Source organism: Alligator mississippiensis, chromosome 1 (genome assembly GCF_030867095.1).
Source record: "Alligator mississippiensis isolate rAllMis1 chromosome 1, rAllMis1, whole genome shotgun sequence".
NCBI lineage: Eukaryota > Metazoa > Chordata > Crocodylia > Alligatoridae > Alligator > Alligator mississippiensis.
In genome coordinates, this window is record NC_081824.1 from 15,392,569 (window position 1) to 15,412,436 (window position 19,868).

At 45.3% G+C, this 19,868-nt stretch overlaps 1 protein-coding gene across 2 annotated transcripts in view; it reads right to left on the reverse strand.

The window, feature by feature from the left end:
- Positions 1–19,868, reverse strand: part of EVA1A (eva-1 homolog A, regulator of programmed cell death) — a 310,552-nt gene that overhangs the window by 186,435 nt on the left and 104,249 nt on the right. For both annotated transcript variants that reach the window (XM_019480988.2, XM_019481047.2), the window contains exon 3: positions 5,817–5,940. In XM_019480988.2, coding sequence (XP_019336533.1) covers positions 5,817–5,940 — 124 coding nt within the window. The remainder of the gene's footprint in view (positions 1–5,816; positions 5,941–19,868) is intronic.

Here is a 19,868-nt window from a genome sequence, read left to right on the forward strand (position 1 = left end):
TATAAAATGGGTTTGGAGGGGAATATACACATTTGTGTCAATTAAACTATGTCTTAGTTTTCCTAGTTGAAATATATGTGACATGGTGATAAATCACACTTCCAACACAGCAATATTACAAAAATGAATTATTGGGTTAAAATGGATCTAATCCTATTTGGTTTAGCTCTGTAGTCACTGGGATTGGCCCTACGGCATAAATCAGGGCAAAACTGAGCCCAATGACCCTAAAAGTAAAAGCCCCATGTGTATTGTTACAGGTTTTTTTCCTCCGCATTTAGTGTATTCAAAAGTCCATTTTAAATAGGCCTCCCTGAAAAACCCCCACACTCATCATTCCCCTTAACGCTCTGTCTCAGGACAAAGACAGAGTTGGAACAAATAAAGAGTTACCAATCCTCCCAATTTCATCCTGGGCTTTTGGATTTAGGACAGAATATCAAATTTCATTTAAAAAAATAATAAAAGGAGAATATGTGTCTAGTCCAAAAGACACCAGATGCTGATGGGGTTCAATACCCTCCAAAACCATAAGACAAATTAAAATATTTTTATATTGTCACCATATTTAAGCCAGCTTCAGGATTTTATAGGAACAAATCTTTTGAGTTACCAACACTGCAAATGTTACCTGTTCACTGTTAAAATGGTATCCCCATACTTTCTCTGCTTTTCTTCCAAAAGACATCTATTCAGAAAGAAACAGATACCTATTATATGCCCTGAAGAATCTGTTACCTGCCTTGAATCTGCTGGATAATACACTTTTTTGCCCTGTTTATTGCGCTGTGAGCTCTTAATGTATCCTCTGAATGACGAGCACAAGTTTGCAAACCCTCATTCCTGTAGTAGCAAAAGTTTGCAGGACCAAGACTGGCGAGGTTCTCTGGGTAGACGTGATCTCTTTTATTAGACCAACAGAGTAGTTGGAAAAAAGTTCTTAGCAAGCTTTCGGGCATCTTTAGCTGCTCTCGAAGATGCCTTTGCATTCAATCTTGAAATATTTGCTATGTCTTGGCTTTCCTGGGCCAGCGCTTTCAAGCAGGTTTTTTTGTTAGCTTGCTTCATTTTGACTTTGCATTCTGAAATGCCCTGGCACTAGTTTCCCAACATGTTTGTCCTGGTTAATCACCATGAAAAATGTCCTATTCTTCTGGCGTCAAAGGGGTTCCTATGTCACTGACTAATTGTAAAAACAAACCTTTTCCCCTTGCAGCACTCAGAGACATTTGTCACAATTGAAACGTCAACCACAATGCAGCCTCCATCTTCAGTGCATAAAGTTATGACAATTGTACACAATGCCTAGTGATTTGCCAGACTGTCTTTTGGTCTATTATACCTGAGGGCAAAGGTTACAAACTCCCAAATCCTTCTGGAAATGCTATTTACCCACCTGGATTTGTGAGGAATGGCTTGGAGAGACTGACTTGTCTTCCTTTGTTATTCATTAAGGATTTGGAAAAAAAACCTCCACGGCTTAAAAAAGGTTCTTTGCTAGCACCCCTCCCAAGGAAGCCCAGAGGACACGTCTGGCGGGACCGACAGAAGTCAGTTCTATGGTTTGCAAAGCTCAAAGCTGAATGGAGCAGGGAAACCTCAAGAGTATAAATAATTTGCCTTAAAAGCAGTTCGTATCTGAGTGCTGGGTACATGTGGTGCCTGATCCAATCGCAACGGAGGACAAAGGAAGTCATTGCCATTTCCATTTAGGTCTTGACTCTCCTTCTGAGCCAATATTAGCCAGAAATAACTATCCATAGCAAGGGGATTCCACTGGATTTTTGACTCTCTTTCACATCAGATGCAGTTTTCCTTGACTCTCTCCAGGAAATACTGGATATAGTGACTGATGGTAATCTCTTCATTCAGTGAGGATGAAATCATGCAGTTCTGAGTCCTGGCCCTTACAGCCAAGCGATGCGTGTGTTTTGGGGAGAGGGCTGCTTGACAGCATCTGAAAATCTCTGTCCATCAAGGTTTTAAAAGAGAATTGACAGCCAGTAGTAAGGCTCCATTTATGAGGCTTTGTTTGATCCTGAGCTCATGGATCTGCCCTCTGATACTTATAACGGCCTTTTATTTACACCTTTTCATCACTGCGACACTCCCTGCCTGAGGTTTATTGCCATTATAAATTTCCGCTCCCTGTATTTGAAATAATACAGATAAGCAAGAATGAGGTGATGGATGCAGGGGGTAAAAGGCCTATTTTACTGCCTCAATAGGCAGGCCAGAAAGATGTGCCATTTTAACAGCCCGCACTCCATCGTGCTGCTTAGAAGGCATGAGCCACCAAAGAGCAACGCGGTGAACAATACAATGAACTTCTCCTGCCACCAATAAAACTGTCTTATGAGGAAGACTAATGTTTTTCTGAAAGGGCCAACAACTACTGAATTACCAATCTATTCCAGCACTAAAATCAATCACTGGTGCTAAAGGAGCTAAGAATACATTTGGTCTCCTCTTCGCCTTCGCCTGGGATTTCTACAGAAATAATGGTTTCTTTGGGGGCTAAAGCCCTCCCCCTCTCCATATGCATGAAGTGTGCAGGAAAGCACATCAGAGGAGTGAAAAAGAAGTCGGTGCAAAGCTCTCATTAGCTTCAGTGGTATAGGATTAGGCCAGCAGGGAAGTGGAAAGGTGGACAATATGTTGGATGAATGACAAGAAGAGGTCCCTCCCAAAATCTCTTGTTTTTGGTAAATGATCAGGCTGCTCTGAAAGGGCTGTATGGATGACTGCTTGGCAGGAGACGGTTGGGGGCCTCACCGAAGGCTCTGTGCCTTTCTGCAGCAGAAATCACCTCGTGATAAAGATATTTTGTACTCCTTGCAAATATTACAGCGAGAGCTAACACATATCACCGGGATCACTTATTAATACTTTGCAATGTAGGCAAAGCTACATAGGCTAGGGACAGACATTGCCTAAACCAGTTTGACCCAAATCAGTTAAATCTGATACTACATTCAACCAGGTTTATCTCAAACCAGTTTCAGCCATTTTCAAACTGGCTTATGTGCACTGAACATCTGTTCTGTTACAGCTGTAAACCAGTTTCTGATCACTTAAACCAGTTTAGCTGTAATGTCTGTCCCTAGCCATAAAGATCACAGCACCCACACGACAGAGCAGCCATTGTTGGAGTGGAGCACGGCAGCTGTTCAACAGGGCATGGCAACACAGATCAGAGGTTGAATGTGAAGACTTTTTTTCTAATTAAAACTGTACAGGGATAAGGTAAATTAGCTTAGGTTGATTTGGGCCATGGCATCCCTACTTTTTGGAAACATGCTGTGGAGTCAGGACTTTTAAAGGGGACCAATGTTAGAAGAGGATGCATCTCCAGTGCAGTTTCCAGAATAAAGAGTGTCTGTTAAGATTGAATAAAAGGAAGCAAATTCTGGATGCTTTTCTCTACCAAACTCTATCTATCATACTTCTGGCTCTTCACCCCTCACCAGTTAAGTCCAGTCTCCCTTGCCCAATGCACTGCTCCAATCCTTGAAGTACCTTTTCCAATCATGTAAGTCTTGTTATTACAGATGGATGTGAGCAACAATGTGGGCCTGATCCCAGACCCAGACTTTCCAAACTTCAGAGGTTCTCTAGTCCATGCTTGGTTTGGTTCATCACAGCCACAGGGGTCAGCTACAGAGTTTTATCTGCTCTTCCTTCCATTTCAGGAATACTCAGTGTTAGTACCTGGCTACAGACCAGTCCCAGATCTCAATTAGACGAGCTCTGCATGGTGTTTAGCCATAGGCAAAAACGCTGAATTAAAAAAAAAAAAAACACACATTTCCTGTCCCAAAGATCTTTCCATCTTGAGGTACAACAGAGTGGGAGGAGGAAGAAGTGATGTGCCATTGGAGCCCTACTCCGGGCTAACCTCACAGGAGAGAGCGGTTTGCTCTGACTATAGGTACTAGACAAGAGCATCGCCCTCTAATAAGTCCTACTCGTGGCACACAGAATATTTCTTAGTTTACAGAAATAAAAAAAAAATCCTACACAGCTTTATGTCTTGAAGATAAGTTGGAAAAAACAAACCCTAAATTTATTTAATCATGTTGGTGAATCAGGATTTCAGTTAGAGGGCATGTGTGAGAGGCCAATTAAATATTTTGTCAGTTCCCTCTAATTATATGTTCCTGCAGCTTACTTAGTAATTACACTCAATGGATCTAAATGAAATCAGCGTATTACCTGCTCACTGACGAGCAATAATTGTATTTTGCATATGGGGTTTTTTTTCTTAATGTTTCTGAAATATGCCCTGCAGACTGAAATTTGCCATGCGTTCAGAGCCTGAGCTAAACCCAGTTCAAGGACAGTCATGGGCGGGAAATTAATCCAAGCAATCTAGCTCCGCTCCCTCTCCTCCTCAGGAAAATTTCCCTCTGTCCCTATGTCTTACTCAAAACACAAAAACCCAACCCACACAAACTCCTTCCTGCCAAACTCGTAAATAGGGGAACTTTCCAAGCCGATAAATCTTCACTTAGAGGTGAGCTGCTAGAGTGTCTTCAGTAAATCAGCACAATCTGCTCCAAGCAGGTTCCTCAGCTGAACCAGAATACAAAACCTAGGACTGCTTTGTGGCATAGGCGCCAGGGGCGGGCAATTATTTTGGGCAGACGGCCGCTTACTGAGTTTTGGCAAGCCATCGAGGGCCACATGACAGACAGCCCAGGGCAGATTAATATTAATTTTCTAATTTTTTTAGGTACCCCATGGGCCGGACAGAATGGCTTGGCAGGCCGCATGCAGCCCCCAGGCCACATTTTGCCCATCCCTGGAACCGGTGCAAATCCCCACAACTAAGACAGCATGGCAGAGACTTGCCAGAACAATGTCCTAATCTTGCACTTTGTACAGACATTTTGCACACAGAGATGGACATTGAAATCACTTGCTCAGACTCCACATGTGGGTTTCATTAACTGCTTTTCAGTTACCTCCTCATGGATTGTGACAGCACTCTCTGCTCAGTTAGCACCAGAGCCTGGATACTGCAGCAAGACTCTTCTATTGTGCCACTCCTGCTATTCAGAACAGGATCTCTGTGTCTCTCTCACTTCATCTTAAAATCTCCTTTAATATTAAAATATTTTTTTCCCTTTGCTCCCACTTTTTTCTAGTTTCTCTTCCTCTCCGCTGTAACTAAATAACTGTATCACTAAGCTTGCTCAGAGGGCTTGGAATTTGGATCGTGTGAAAGGGCCTGCACAAAATTGAAGCCAAACTTGGGTATCTAAACATAGGCCTCCCCAGAAGCAGCCCATATGTCAGAAACATTGGATAGATGCAGCTCCCCTTAGGCTATTGGCCACATGGATTGTTGTGAGGCTGTCAGTGCGTGTTGCCAACAGCTGCAGAAGTGCAGGCTCATTTCTAATGGGTAAGTATATAAGTACACAGATCCCCACACCCCCCAACCCCTGCCCCCAGTCAGTGCAGAGTGTAAGTCACTGCAATACAAAGCTGTAGGAGCCCACCCAAGGATGACAATGTTACAGGGCAGCATGAGCTAAACGTTGGCAAGAGCATTCGCTGGCACCTGCACAAACAATCCTCCAGCGGACTCCCAGCAAGAAGGAAAGAGCCGGCCAGACAGCAGAAAAGCAACGCGCTAGAGAGCACAAGGGAGGGGGACCGTCCGCGCTCTAATGGTTTATAATTACATCAAAAATAAAGGCAGAAGACAGCAAAATCCCTGCAAAAGAGAACCCTCACTGCAAAAGATTAAGTAGGGAATGAATGTTGATTGCACAGAAGCAAACAGATTCATTGGAGAAGATACTTACTTGGCCTGCACTTGTACCACACGATGAGGTACTTGCCGGTTCTGGGGCACGGGTCTATACCAAACAGTCGGCTATTGACAAGAAACTGGCAGCTCCGTCTGTCCTGGCACTCATCCAGGATTTTCTACACAGGCAGGTGCATATGCACACACACACACATACACACACACATACATACAGAGAGAAACAAAAAATAGAAAAACAGGAGCACTTTAGTATGGATAAAAGAGCGTATCAAATGGAGACAAGCTTTAAAACAGCAATGGGATCTTGGCTTTGCTGAGGCAGTCTAGGGAACTTGCATGGAGGGGGCCCAAACGCTTAGTATAATGGAGGCTAAGGACTCTTCCCAGCATTGTTGGGTACATACACAATAGCCCTTCCCATAAACTAGCCCCATTAAAGAACCAGAATGCAAGCAGTGTAGCACCTGATGGGCTAGGGACAAACATTCACAGCATCTGATGGGCTAGGGACAAACATTCAAAAAGTCTGAGGCTGAACTGATTCAATCTAGTCTAACCTGGCTAGGCTGAACCAGTTTGTAACTGCACAGACATCCCCTCTGGATTACGGAAATTCAGGCACATTCTTACAGTGGCTCAGGCTAGAAGCTGTGGGGTGCTAGAGCAGCCTTCCCTTCCCTTCCGGAGTGCTGACTTGAGGGGGGCATGGCCAGGCCTCAGCAGGACACTCTGATTAGGGAGGGGTTCCCCCACTCCTGGCCAGCCCAGCAGGGAATTCATAACAATGTTTATCACCCCTAACTCAGTGTTTATCACCCCATCACAAAACAAAGCCTCTCTCCATTAGTTCAAGCTCTTCCTAAGCAGCTTTTCCAAGGAAGGAACTGGTCTCCCACAGCACGGGCCATAGCCAACATGTGGTCTGCTAGGGGAAGCCAGGAAGATTCCTGCAGACTCTGCCAGAGCTGCAACCAGGGAGCTGAGGGGAGGGAAAGGGCCAGCCCTGCTGTGGAGCAGAGAGCCCCAGCCAGCCCAGAAAGCATGATGGGATGCTGGGGGAGTCTGATTTAACTTAAACCAGCAATGGGCCTGGGACAGACATTGCATAAACCAGTTTGACCCAAATCAGTTAAGCCTGATACTACATTCAACCAGGTTTATCTCAAACCAGTTTCAGCCATTTTAAAACTGGTTTATGTGCACTGAACATCTGTTCCGTTACAGGTTTAAACCAGTTTCTGACCACTTTAAACCAATTTATGTGTAATGCCTGTCCCTAGCCATGAAGTTAGGTTGCCACCTTTGAAAACTTACTGCCCTCTGAACCAGTCAGCTCCTGAGGTACCTGACTTCAGACTAACACAGCTAACTACCTCCCTCCATTTACAAGAAATTTTGTACCCAATTAACTTTAGACATGTAAAAACAAGGCTTCAGTTAAAACAGCACAAGTTTGCATATAAACAAGACCTTAGGGTAGGCTGCTTTAGGAGAGTGGACTGGAGTTTACACAGAGAATACCAGACCATTAAAACATATATGGCCAAATTATGATCACAACACCATTATGGTTGTTGCTGTTGATTTATTCATGAGATCTGGATCCCCTTTTGCTTTTAAAGGAGGTCTTTTCTTGATTAACTAAGGAATTGTGGTCATTCTAATAATGAGCAGATATAGCAGGAACAGAGAAACACAGCTAACTTAGTTTAGCTTGTTTCTCCCTCTCCCAGCTGGTTTCCTTTTAGCTGAACTCATCCAGGGCTTGCAAGTCTGATGAATTCTCTGCCCTCGAGTACTTTTGGTATTGCCTTCTTATGCAGTCCTCTTCCCCCAGCACCCGCCTCGCACGTCCCCATCCACAACCTACTTATATAACTCCATCTTCAAATCCACAGGGGCAAGACATTCTGTCTCCTGTTAGAAAATAGCTTCATTAAGAAAGATTAATGATTTTTAGCCCTATGATCCTTTACAGCTGAAGTGGGGAGCAGTATTAAGTGGGGCAGTAATTAAGTTTTAAATTCGGCTGGATGACTTGGGTGGTATTTACCTACCCCTGCAGAGCCCCTAAAGCTTTAAAATTACCATAATGTTTGCCTGACATACATGAACCTGTCAGAGCATTTTGACTGAGACCACAGAGTGAGGTAATTCATTGGCCTTGTTAAGTCCCTGCTTTACGGAGTGCTGAATTCCCTTCTCAACCCGATTAATTTTTGCTTGCAAGGAGACTTCAGAAAATTCAGCGTCTCAAAAGCTCTCTCAGGCTCCCTCGCAGACACTCTCTCTTTATTCTTCTCCCTGCCCCTTTCTTTCATGCTGACCTTTTCTCTCTCCCCACCGATAATCCTGCTACTGTACCGTACATGCAGACCCTTTCTTTGCTTTCAGACATACTTTCCCCATGCCACAGGGACCCTCCATCTATTCTCAAATCTTGATTGCATGTTCCATAAGTCTTCCCTAGCCTACACCTCTTATTATTAGGGAAGATGGGCAGAGATATTGGCAGGAGCAGCAGAAGCAGTTTAGGTGACTTAACCATTTCCATTTCAAACCCCCCTCATTTTCGGTCATTCAGCACTTTCTGCAGCCTGTACCTTTGGGCTGGCATTTGCAAGAGTTTGTCTCCGTGGGAAGTGGCGTTTTATTTTTGAGCTTAAACAAAGATAATTCAGGCATTTTGTGAGCAAAGCAAATGAAGAACACATGCTGTGCTTTGCTGGTTATGAAACTAAACACAATCCTTATGACCCTTACAGTGTTAGCTGATGGAAAGGCACGGAAATAGCCTTTAGCAGAAAGAGGTTCTTGGAAGTTTCTACGGACAGTTAGTTATAATTTGACTGAGGTATGAACATTACATACTCCACGCAGATCCAGCCCTCTGGATCCAGCCTCTTTTCATATAGCTCAGAAAGCGCATTGGTAAGAAGGATGGGACACTAGTCAGCCAATGCGTGATAATAGTTTCCTACAGAGTGCAGTGATGTGTGAGAGAATAAGAGGAAGTCTCCACACCCAAACACCAGTTCATTTTGTAAGGTGCATAGAGAATGATGTAAGTGTGCCCCCTCCCCAAACCCTGGCTCATTTAAAAGGATTGGCCACAATTGGACCATTAATTACTAATCTACATCAAGAATACGGAAGTGGAGAAAAGACCCTCAAAAAGTTTTCTTGCCTCCAAGAAAGAAGATTTCTTCCCTCAGGAAGGCAGAGTCCAGTTCTTGGTGAACATCCACATTCATTCCCATCTGAGTGGGATTGTCAAAAGTCTTTAATTGGTCTAACTGCTCCAAATGAACCACTCTTTCACCGGAAGTTATCACTGAGCTCCTGAATAAAGCATATAAAACATCTGCCTGTCCTACTGAGCACTATGCCTTCTCCCTCCAGACTCACCTCTACATGCCATGCACATCATATAAAAACTGTCAAAAATGGTTTGGTTTTTCCAATCTAAGTGATCATCTGACAAAACTAACACCTTGTGTGACTTCATTAGCATGCAGCCAGTTTGCTCATCTGGTCATACACCTCCTGAGCTCAAGTTGTATCCACAAGACCATAAACCACAGCCAAAGATGTTTAGCAAGGAAAGCTTCCTGTTGCTTCTCTCATTTTACATCCTCCTTCATTTTCTCCCAGTTACTGTAAAGCTGAAGAGATGGAAAAGTATGACAAAAATACAAGAAAAGTCCTTGACCAGTCTGGACCTGTGTTAAGACCTGACATATAGTATTAGCCATAACTGAAATACAATCGACTGATTACATCCTCATCATCTGGTGGACCCTCTACTAGTACAAAATAAAGTCACATTGTATTATAAAAACCATGCTAGCAGGGGAAGAAGGGAACGAATTCCTGTCTGGCTCAAAACAGGAGGGAAGACGCATTAATTGTCTTGTGCAATTTTATAATTGAGTTCCAGTGGTAAATCAAGCCAGAGGGCTGACAGCCAGAGCCCAGGAGGGAAGTCATGGCAGTTGAAATCCATTCCATTCTCTGCACCCTAATCAAGCTGAGAAGCCCTGAGATTTAGGAAAGATAAAGTAAGCAAAAAAAAAGGTAAATTTAACAAAAACAAACACTAGTTGAACCTCTGTGATTTATGCCCCTGATTAATCTTCCTTCAGTGACCTGGGTCTTAAAAGCAAGAGAAGCCTCAAGATCAAAATCAGGTCTTTCCTGTGGAAATGCAGTAGGAACTCAGTTGATAAGCTTTGTGGTACTTGCTAGTGGGGTTTTGATATTATGAGGAAGACATGTTTAACAAGCAAAACCAGACTGGAGCACTGCAAAGGAGATGTTTTAAAACCTTGTCCCCAATACGCACACACACTTTCCCCCTCTTCCAGGTGCTCATTAAGAATTACATGCTCTACATATCATTCATTTAAAGTACTCCAGTGTTAGCACATGAGGGCAAGGCTCTGTCTATTTGGATCAAGAGGGAAATCCTGGCTCCAGAGGCAGTGATCGACTGCAAAACTTCCACTGACTTTAACAAATGCCAACATTTCACCCTTGGGCTGCTCTGCAAACAGCATCAGTTATGAAAAGGACACAAAGATGACCTAGGACACTGCAGAAGACAAGTCTAGGAACAAAATTCATAGGCTAGGGACAGAAGTGACACATAAACTGGTTTAAGTTAACTGATCAGAAACTGGTTTAAGCCTGTAACAGAATAGAAGCTCAGTGCACATAAACCAGTTTCAAAATGACTGAAACTGGTTAAAGATAAACCTGGTTGAATGCAGTATCAGACTTGACTGATATGGATCAAACCGGTTTATGAAACTTCTGTCCCAGACCCCTTCCTGGTTAAGTAAAATCACAGTCCCCCAACATCCCAGCATACTCTCCAGACCTGAGCTCCAAAGAGAGGGGTTGGCCCTACCCCTCCACTCCCAAGCTGGAGCAGTGAGAGCTGGCTGACGGGGGGGGGGGTGGGGGGAGGGCAGCCCGGCTGGGGATGCAGCCCAGTCTGGAGCGGGGAGACTGCCCCCCCCAACAAACCCCGGCTGAAGTCTGGGGCCAGAGACGGGGGTTAAACACCTTTTCCCCGACTCAAACTTACTGCTGGCTACATAGCGAATTAATGCACAGGCCAGCTGGGCATGAGCCCAGGGGTCTCTACCAGTTCAGGGCCCCGGGATCCTCATCCCCAAAGAAGTGAAAGCTGCAGTTTTAAACTCGGTGCCTGTTTTTGTCTCCCAGCAGGGAGACAAAAATGGTGCCAAATTTAAAACTACGGCTTTGCATTTGCTTCCCTGAGAACTGGAAGTGGGGACCCTCCACCAATGGGGCTAGAGGGGTGGCAGGGCTGGGGCCAGGCTAGGAGAGCAGCACCACGCCTGGGGGAGGTGGGTGGGCCGGGTGGCACTGTGCCTGGGGGGGGGGAGGGGGGGGCTGAGACAGGCTGGGAGAGCCGCACCCCACCTGGTGGGGGGGGGGAAAGGCAGCAGTCGGGGCCGAGCCAGGCCAGGAGCATCGCGCCCTGCCTGCTGACCTTTGAGGGCAGCAATACTGGGAGGGTCTTGGGGTCTATACCCCCCCAAAAGTCATCTTAGCACCCCCACAGCCACCCCTCCCAGTGCCACTGCCCACCCACAGAGACACAGCGCAGCGCTCCCAACCCAGTCCAATCCAGCCCGGCCCTCTGCATCTGCATGGCCGCATGGGACAGCCAGGCAGCAGCTCCCTGCAGGTAAGTGTAATAGGGGCCGGGGTGGGTGGGGCTGCCTCCGTATGATTGAGAGTGGGGGAAGTCCTGTGAAGGGAAAGTGTATGTGTGTGTGTGTCTCTTCATGACAGGGACAATGTGTTTGTGTCTGTCTCCATGTGTGGGGAGAGTACAGCGTGTGCACCTGTGTCTATGTGCGCCTGTGTCTGTGCATGTGTGTGTGTACATTCGGCCATAGTGGGGGCAGGGAGCAGGGAGAAGAGGTGGGCATGAATTGCCCCAGCCCAGCAGGGTCCACCCAGCCTCCTCTGCCAGCACTAGGAGGGGAAGGGGCCCCTCTCCCCACCCTGCAGCCCAACTCCCATGTGGGGAGGGAGGTCTCCAATTTTGTGTTTGCCCATGGCCCCAGTACACCTTAATCAGCCTCTGGCAGGCTGTGACTGTGGACTACAAATCCCAGAGGCATGTGGAAGCAGGAAGAGGAAGTGATGAGCAACCCTGCAGGGTCCTGCTGCTGTAAGTCTGGACTGCAAATCCCAGAGATCTCAGGGGCAGCAGGCAGAGAAAGTGAACAAATAGCCAGAAAGCCCTGCTCTAGCACCTCCCATCTTCTGATCTGAGCCATTGCAGGCGTGTGGCTACATTTTCTGAATCAAAAGTAAACATCTGTTCACTTCTGTTTCAATTTAATCTGTGCAGTTTAGACCTGCAAAGACTGAACTGATTCAGCCTCAGGCTTTTTGACTGCCTGTACCTAGTCATAGCCTTACTGGACACGAGAAGCCATGAACTGAACACAGACAATGGTTTTATGGCTAATTACAGTCTACCTGCAATCTCTGCTAATCTCTGCACTCCACAGGTAATAATGACCCTTTTCCTTCTTGAAAGGTCTTACTCTTCCACTAATTAAGTTACCCTTTGTACTGCACTTCTCTTGTTTTTAAGTTCCTACATTACAGCCTCTCTTCCATCCCTGTTAGCACACTGCTTTCATTTACATACGCAGTTATACATAGACCATTTTTCTATATGTTTTTCAGCTCAAGCTGCCACTGCTTCTTTCTCAGCCCTGAAGAAGGACGTCTTGTGCCCTACAGCTTGTCTAACACCTCTTCCAATTATACAGTTGGTCCTATAAAAGCTATCACAAAAAAATCCGTTGTCTGCCATGTATTTCCTTGACCACCATGACTACAAAACAGCACTCCAACCCAAAGACGCACATTTTCCTGCCCACACATGAAACAGCACAGAAGGCCCACACTAATTGAGCATTCAAGTTGCACTTTGCAGAGATGCAGCAATCAAAGGAATTAGATGCACAACTGAATTTGAGAGGTGCGCACTCAACATGAAGACTCGGATATAAGTTTTACCATATGATATGGTATATGAGTTTTACCATTGGTATGATGGTAAGTGGTATGATAACACCATTGGTATAATGGTAAACTTGGATATAAGTTTTATCATTGGTAGGGTAACAATACCCTTTAAAAAATGTAAGTAAGCCACCTCATGCCAAATGCAGGCTTGGAGAACCCAGGGGAAATCCTGCTGAAATCAACAGTTATGCATTGCTGCACCAATATTTGCACTGAGCCAGTGTCAACTCAGACTAGGTCAGGATTTTTTCAGTGAAAAGGAACAAAGAACAACCAGGAACGCTTTAGTTTGTGTGTCACTTACTTCATGTGGCTTCTTCCAAAACTGAGTCCCGAGACCCTTCTATATGTTGTGGAATTCGTTGCATCTTATACGCTACTGTAACCTCATCAGAAATGAAAGCATATTGAGTTTTCATTCTGGCAAGAGTCTGAGATTCAAAACAAAACTGGCAAATAATCCTGAACAACATACATAAGAAAACCTCAGGCATTCATGAGGAATCCCTCAGTTATTGGTGTGAATCACAGAGTCAGCTGATTTTTGCAGCAGTGGTGGGCAAGCAGAATGAAGTCCAGGTTGGAGAAGGAGAGCAAGGTGTTATCTCTGTGACTTAGACACAAGGTGCCCATCTGTGGCAGCTTCGAGCAGCTGCTCCAGTCTGTGTTGTGCTGATGGAGCTTTCTATGGTACCAATGCACCCCTGTTATTGTTATTAATTATTTATATTGTGGTGAAATCCCCAGGCCTGGATTTGGGATTGTGTAAGGTGTTGTACACACCAAGAAAAGCCAACCCCTGCCCCAAGGAACTTGCAGTCTAATTAAGCTACATGGTACTGCAAGTTCATTCTAGGTTGTCTCATAAGGCCATTCAACAGCACACACAGCATCACAATGCAACAAGCATGGCCTTAGAGCAAATGAAGGCTGAACAAACCCCAAGACATCAATTCAAGTGACAAACATTCCAACAAGTTTAAACCTGGCAGGTAGAAACTGAACTGAGAAAACATCTGTGATAAATATTAAGTAATTATCCAATGCTTATATTAAACCTGCATTATTGAATAGGGCATTCACTAACAATGTGAGTTATGTGCCAGCCCTGAATGGAGAAATACCGATGTGGAAGGTATATCTAGGAGTCATAGGATTAAAGAAAGAGAATGCTTAAAATGCACGGAACAATGAAATCCCTGACAATGAAACATTATGCTGTCAAAAGTCTCCAGCAGGAGATGATGGAAACCCCATCAGCTAGAATATTCAAATCTAGATGGAAAAAAAAAAAAACATTAAATGCATGTGCCCTTGGGAACTGACCTGTTCCAGCAGGGAGGTGGACTAGGTCAGTCGGTACTGCCTCTAACTTCTATTGCACTAAGGTATGAAAGCAGATAGCTCTGAATTGCATTTTAGTCAAAGCTGAAAATTTCAAAAACAAGGCAATTTAGAGATTAAACACCTAGATATTATCTCTGCATCTGCAGAGAGGTGGCAACAATGTCTATTATAACTTTCAAATCAACTTTCATTTGTAGGCTATATGCATTGCAGGGAGCTAGTTCACATTCCCGACACAATGCCGCCTTTGTGCTGTATGTGTGCCAAGTCAGATCAGTTCTTTGACTTTAGCCTAAGTTTGGAACATCATGGCAATATTTTCAGAGCACACACTCACAGGCTGATAGCCTGTGAGCAACCACTAGCAACACATGCCTAGCCCCTACTGCACTGCTGCTTTTCAAGCTGTTATGTGTCAAAAATCACCAGTATTTTTGGCCTTCTCAGACTGACACTGCACTTGCCCTCTGGCAGTATTTGAATGCATAACATAATGAGAGGCAGCAGGGCCTGGGAACACCAAATCTGGCTTCTACACCCAGCTCTGCTACTGACCGGTTGCATGGTCCTTGTGCAAGTCTTTTCCCCCTTTTTGCCTTGCCCTCCTTGTGTATTTACCCTATGGAAGAGCTCTGTGGACCATCTCTTACTATGTTTACATCACAACTAGCCACGATAAGGTCCTCATCTCTGCTGAGTCCTTCCAGTGCAACTGCAACAAATATAAAATATATTTATATGCTCCTTGCTCTGCAGGATGAAGTCAGCAGGGAACGTGATGCAGCCGTCAAAGTCCTTGGCCCTTCTGAAAAGGTGGATCCAGTGACTTGTAAATGCTTTTCACTCTGCTTCACTCTCTTATCCTCAAAGTTGAGAATGTTGCAGGAAAACAAGATCTTTCAGGAAAAAGCTGCTCACTTCCATTCCCCACCAATTTGCAGGGATCAACAGCTGCCCCATGGTTCATAAGCTGAAAAGCTTATTTGACCTTCCCATTAGCTCGCAATTGCTTCATATCATAGAAACCTCGCTAGCAAAGCTGAAAGAGTCAGAAAAATCCCACGGTTAAACTGCAAGGAATCTGCTCTTTTGTCCAACTGTCTCTCACTCTGGTAGAAAACAGGGGGATACGGTGACAGAGAAGGTGTCAGATCTCTCACCTAAAGGATAAAAGGAAATACCACATCAGTGGCCTTAGTGACCCATGTCAGTGATGGCTCACCAACCCACGGTGAAGTGAAACAGAGACAAGCTAAACAGAGAAGACGTGCTCATGGTCCTTTCCCCAAAAGCTGGCTAATGGCTCTAAGGAAAGACGCCTGATTCAGCTCAAGAGGATTTTACAAACAACCCACAGGGTTTTCTTTACAGGGATATAAGTCAAAAGGATGAATTTTGCCCTTGGAGGTTCAGGTCTAGGCTGGCTTCATTGGGAGCTACACATGTATATCAGACAGCCGAATGTAGTTTGCAATCTATTTGACAAACGTCTAGAAGCAGATATACAGCAGATAAAGACTTCTCCGGTGTCTTTTTTATTTTCCTAATAAATACGCTTTGATTCTGGTTTTTGTCACCTTGTTAACATGAAGAAAACAACCTGCCACAAGGGATAATCTATGTATCTGATAACAAGCAGTGTCACACGTTTGAGACTGCTACTCTCTTCCAGACACTGGAGTCATGTTTAGTGTTGAAAATTAACTACATCAAAAATGCTGATTCAGAAATTAAAAGTCACAGCAAGCTTTTTAAATATAACAAGAATGCCACACCATTTCGTACACTGATCCTTCTAGTTTTGTACCTCACTTTAAATGCAAGGTCAAAATCGCATGCTTTTGGCTCAGTTGATATTTTATAGGGATGCTAATATATGGACTTACTTATTTCTCATCAGGCTACAAAACCAATAATAGTTATACTTTTTCTCCATGCACTGGTGCAGAGATTACATGCGTCTGTATGTGTGCATGCATGCACGTACATGCGTGTAGAGATACTGTACATAATTATTACACACACACAAAATAACTGCACAGGAGTGCAGTTTTGGCCCCAATCCCAAATGAAAAGTTACACGCACATTTATTTACCTGCCTAGAATTGTCTTCCCATGGCCAAAGTCAGTGGTTCTTCACATATGAAGGAACGTCTTGTTATTAGTCACCACTAGCAGCCAGAGGCCTCAATTGTAAGTTGAGGTCTCTGCCTCAAAGTGTTTGCAATTTACCCTGTCAATACTGTATCGTGGGAATTTGCACGGACAAAGCAAGATTGCAATTCTCTAACACGGGCAAAGCCATTCAGTAGCTGTGCTGTGTATCAAATTACCAGTGACACTGCCCCAAGGTGACGACTTTGGTCCAAATCCAACTCCAACGTTAGACATGGAAGCAGCAGTTAGCCAGTTAGCTTTGCAATATAGGTGGTAGTTCAGGCCACTCAAGCAGATTCGTAGACCCTAATCCTCCAAAAAGGTGCAAGCTGCAAAATAGTTATGACAGTGGATGGAGGAGAAAGTAAACCTGTCTACCATTCACCCAACAGCCTACTACTTAGGGCATTTACTCAAAAAGTAGGACACCCAAGTTCTTGGCTCTGCTCACTCAGAGCCTGTATCAGAGGTAGGCAATTATTTGGGCTGGAGGGCCACTTAATGAATTCTGATGAGCTGTTGCAGGCCAGGGGGCAGACGGGGGGCAGGGAGATACTAATTGATCCTATCCACCCGACTGACCATGGCTGCAAGCCTAAGGGGAGAGGGCTGTGCTCTGTGCTGCTCTGCTGCAGCCAAGGCCAGGCTGAGCCACACAGCACGCAAGCTCCTCTGCCCCCCGGTATTCACCTTCTGCATCCATCCGCCCGGCTTCATGCTGGCATTGTGCAATCCTGGCACCACAGTCACTGGCATCCTGGCCCACATGGGATGGGGCACGACACAGTGCGCAAAGTAGTTGTCCTGCCCACCCATTCACCACAATGAACTGCTGCCACCATGCCACACCAGGAAAGTTGGGGGCACCTCCTAGCAGCGCCACAGTGGCTCATCATGGTGGGGAGGTGGGATGGCTACCCAGCATACTGCATCATGCCCATCCCATGTGTGCTCGGCTGCCAGCAGCTGTGTTGCCAGGACTGTGCAGCTGCAGTACTAACGGGAAGCCAGGGAGGGGGGTAATGGATGTAGGGAGAGGGAGGAGGGGAGAGGGAGGGCACATGGAGGAGTCTGCATGCCACGCACTGCATGGCCCGGCCCAGCCCCAGCTGCGGCAAAGCACAGCAGCACAGGGCACAACCTGCCATCCTCAGGCTCCTGGCAGCACCCATCAGGCTGGGTAGGATCAACTGGTAGGTCAGATACAGCCCACGGGCCATATTTTGCCCACTCCCGCTATATCTCCTATTTCACAAAGTGCCCTAACCACCACGATAGATGCCCAGCATTGTCAATGGTTCCCTTTTCTTGCGGCCAACTGAACAGCCAAGAGGGGAAGATAGGTGGGACCAGAGGGAGGACAGCACTGAGATATGGGCACTGCCCTGAAAAGGAGTGGGGACCGTGGGCTCTGTCCTCTGCCTTCAACAATGTTTCTGCATTTCACATTTAATAGCCATTGGATTAAATGGACAGATAGAAGTGGGAGAGCCTCTGCCCTGCTGGGGCAGAGGCAAGGGAAATGTATTATTTGCTGGAAAATAATGTGGACTGGCTCATCCCTACCCAACCTATAATCAAGTTCAGGTTGGATGACCTAATAGTCTCAGCTGAAAAGGATATCTCCAGGCATATACTTACAAAGCAGAAATGGCAGCGCCTGTTTTTCCCAACAGCCTTTTGGCTAGGGGTCTCAGCCAACATATGAGAGACCTTGATTCAATTCTACCCCCTGCCTGAAGGTGACTCGGACCCTTATTTCCTACCATCCTGAAAAACACCCTGGCCACCATACTAGAGGGGTGGATATGAGCCCTCCCCCTGTTGAAGCTGGAATCCTAAATATTTTCTGGACCAACGAGAATGAGACTGTATATCCCAGTGGTTAGGGCACGGGCCTGGTTGGTAAGACACCAGGGTTTCAGTCCCTGCTCCAGTGAGTATGCAAGTGTGCGAGGTGAGACAGAACACCTTCGACAAGAAAGACTGAGAAGAGCTCCTGCCAGAATATCCTTCTGGGTATTAAGGAAGAGATGTTGTGTGTGTTCATTCTTTGGCATCCATCATCATAGCTTTGATGTGCACTCCTGGCTCATGCTGGGACTCTGGTTTATCGTGGCCTTGTCAGAAATAATCAGTGCAGGACTCTAAAGCAGAACTGTGGATGGGAGAGAGCACAGGGCCAGGATGGTGCCCTGGTACAATTAATGTGCTCTGCATATCCCAAATCTGATATGGCCAAAGTTCGCTCTAACATGGAATGAACGGGTGGGTATTTTTCCCCACTTCTTTATATGAACTTGGTCAAAGAGGCTTCCATAAAATGGCAAAAGCTGCTCCAGGATTTACTTTAGCTGCTATCACAAGGGATCTCATGCTAGCAGTTCTAAAATCCCCAGAACCCTAACATGAGGGCTGGATGTCTAAAAAAGTGCCTTAAGTATTGTGACAGGCAAGCAGCATCTGATTTTCCACACACCTTTAATCTGTTCTTTTGATCTACTCCAGTCATTCAGGTTGTCCCAGTGGCTAATTAGAGACCCAGTCCCTTTGAAACCAAAATCCCCATATGAATGGCCTTTTATTGCTTGGCTTCCAAAGTCTTGACACGTTTGGATATCTCACGTCGAATCTGACTTTTACTATTTTCAAATAACAGAAATCTGTAGCTCCAGGTCACTGACTTAATGTTCCAGACATGCATTCCCAGGTGGTGTACATTTTGTTTCAAATGAAAACAAGTGCCGATAGCAAGAGATTTTGGCACTTGACCCCAAGAATCAAGGCCCAAGGCCTGGATTAGCAGTGGTAAAAGCAGTGTAATCAACCTCAGCTCTTCCCTCTTAAACACAAAAAAAAGCCTTCCAAATTGGACATTAGCTGGGGTGGGGAGGCCTTTAAACAGAAATTAAGTGCAACTCATTAATCAAAAAAAAAAGGGGGATGTGCTTGCACTGAAGGATATTAATAACCCACGAAGCCTACTCCTGCAGAAAGAGAAACCAATTTCTACAATCTGGGCTTGATTAGATACAGTGATTTATATGCTCGATGGTGAAGGATTCTGGCTCAGCTTTTTTTAATTGCTGTCAATCACAATGCACACATAATGGCTCTGGCTATCCACAACTGAGTTTGAAACACACACACACACACACACACACACACACACCTTCTATTTCTTGGGGGCTGTTGAAAGGCATCAATGGACAGGAGTGGGTAGAAGTCACTAGTGCACAAAGTGAGAAGGGAAGTGCCCTCCCGGGAGCAGGGGCAGCGTGGAAGGCAGCATAAAGACTAGCTCCAGAGAAATCCTGAGAGGGCTGGGAAGAGTACAGGCAAGAAGATACTGAAGTTGCCTCCATGACTGTTTCATGCAAGCACCTCACAATCTACAGTCTGGGAAGTCAAGGGGCATTACCCTGCCTTTTCAGGTGGGGAGGTGGTATTAGCCTGCTTTGAGGCTCAAAGAGACTTAAAAGGCTTACTCAAGGT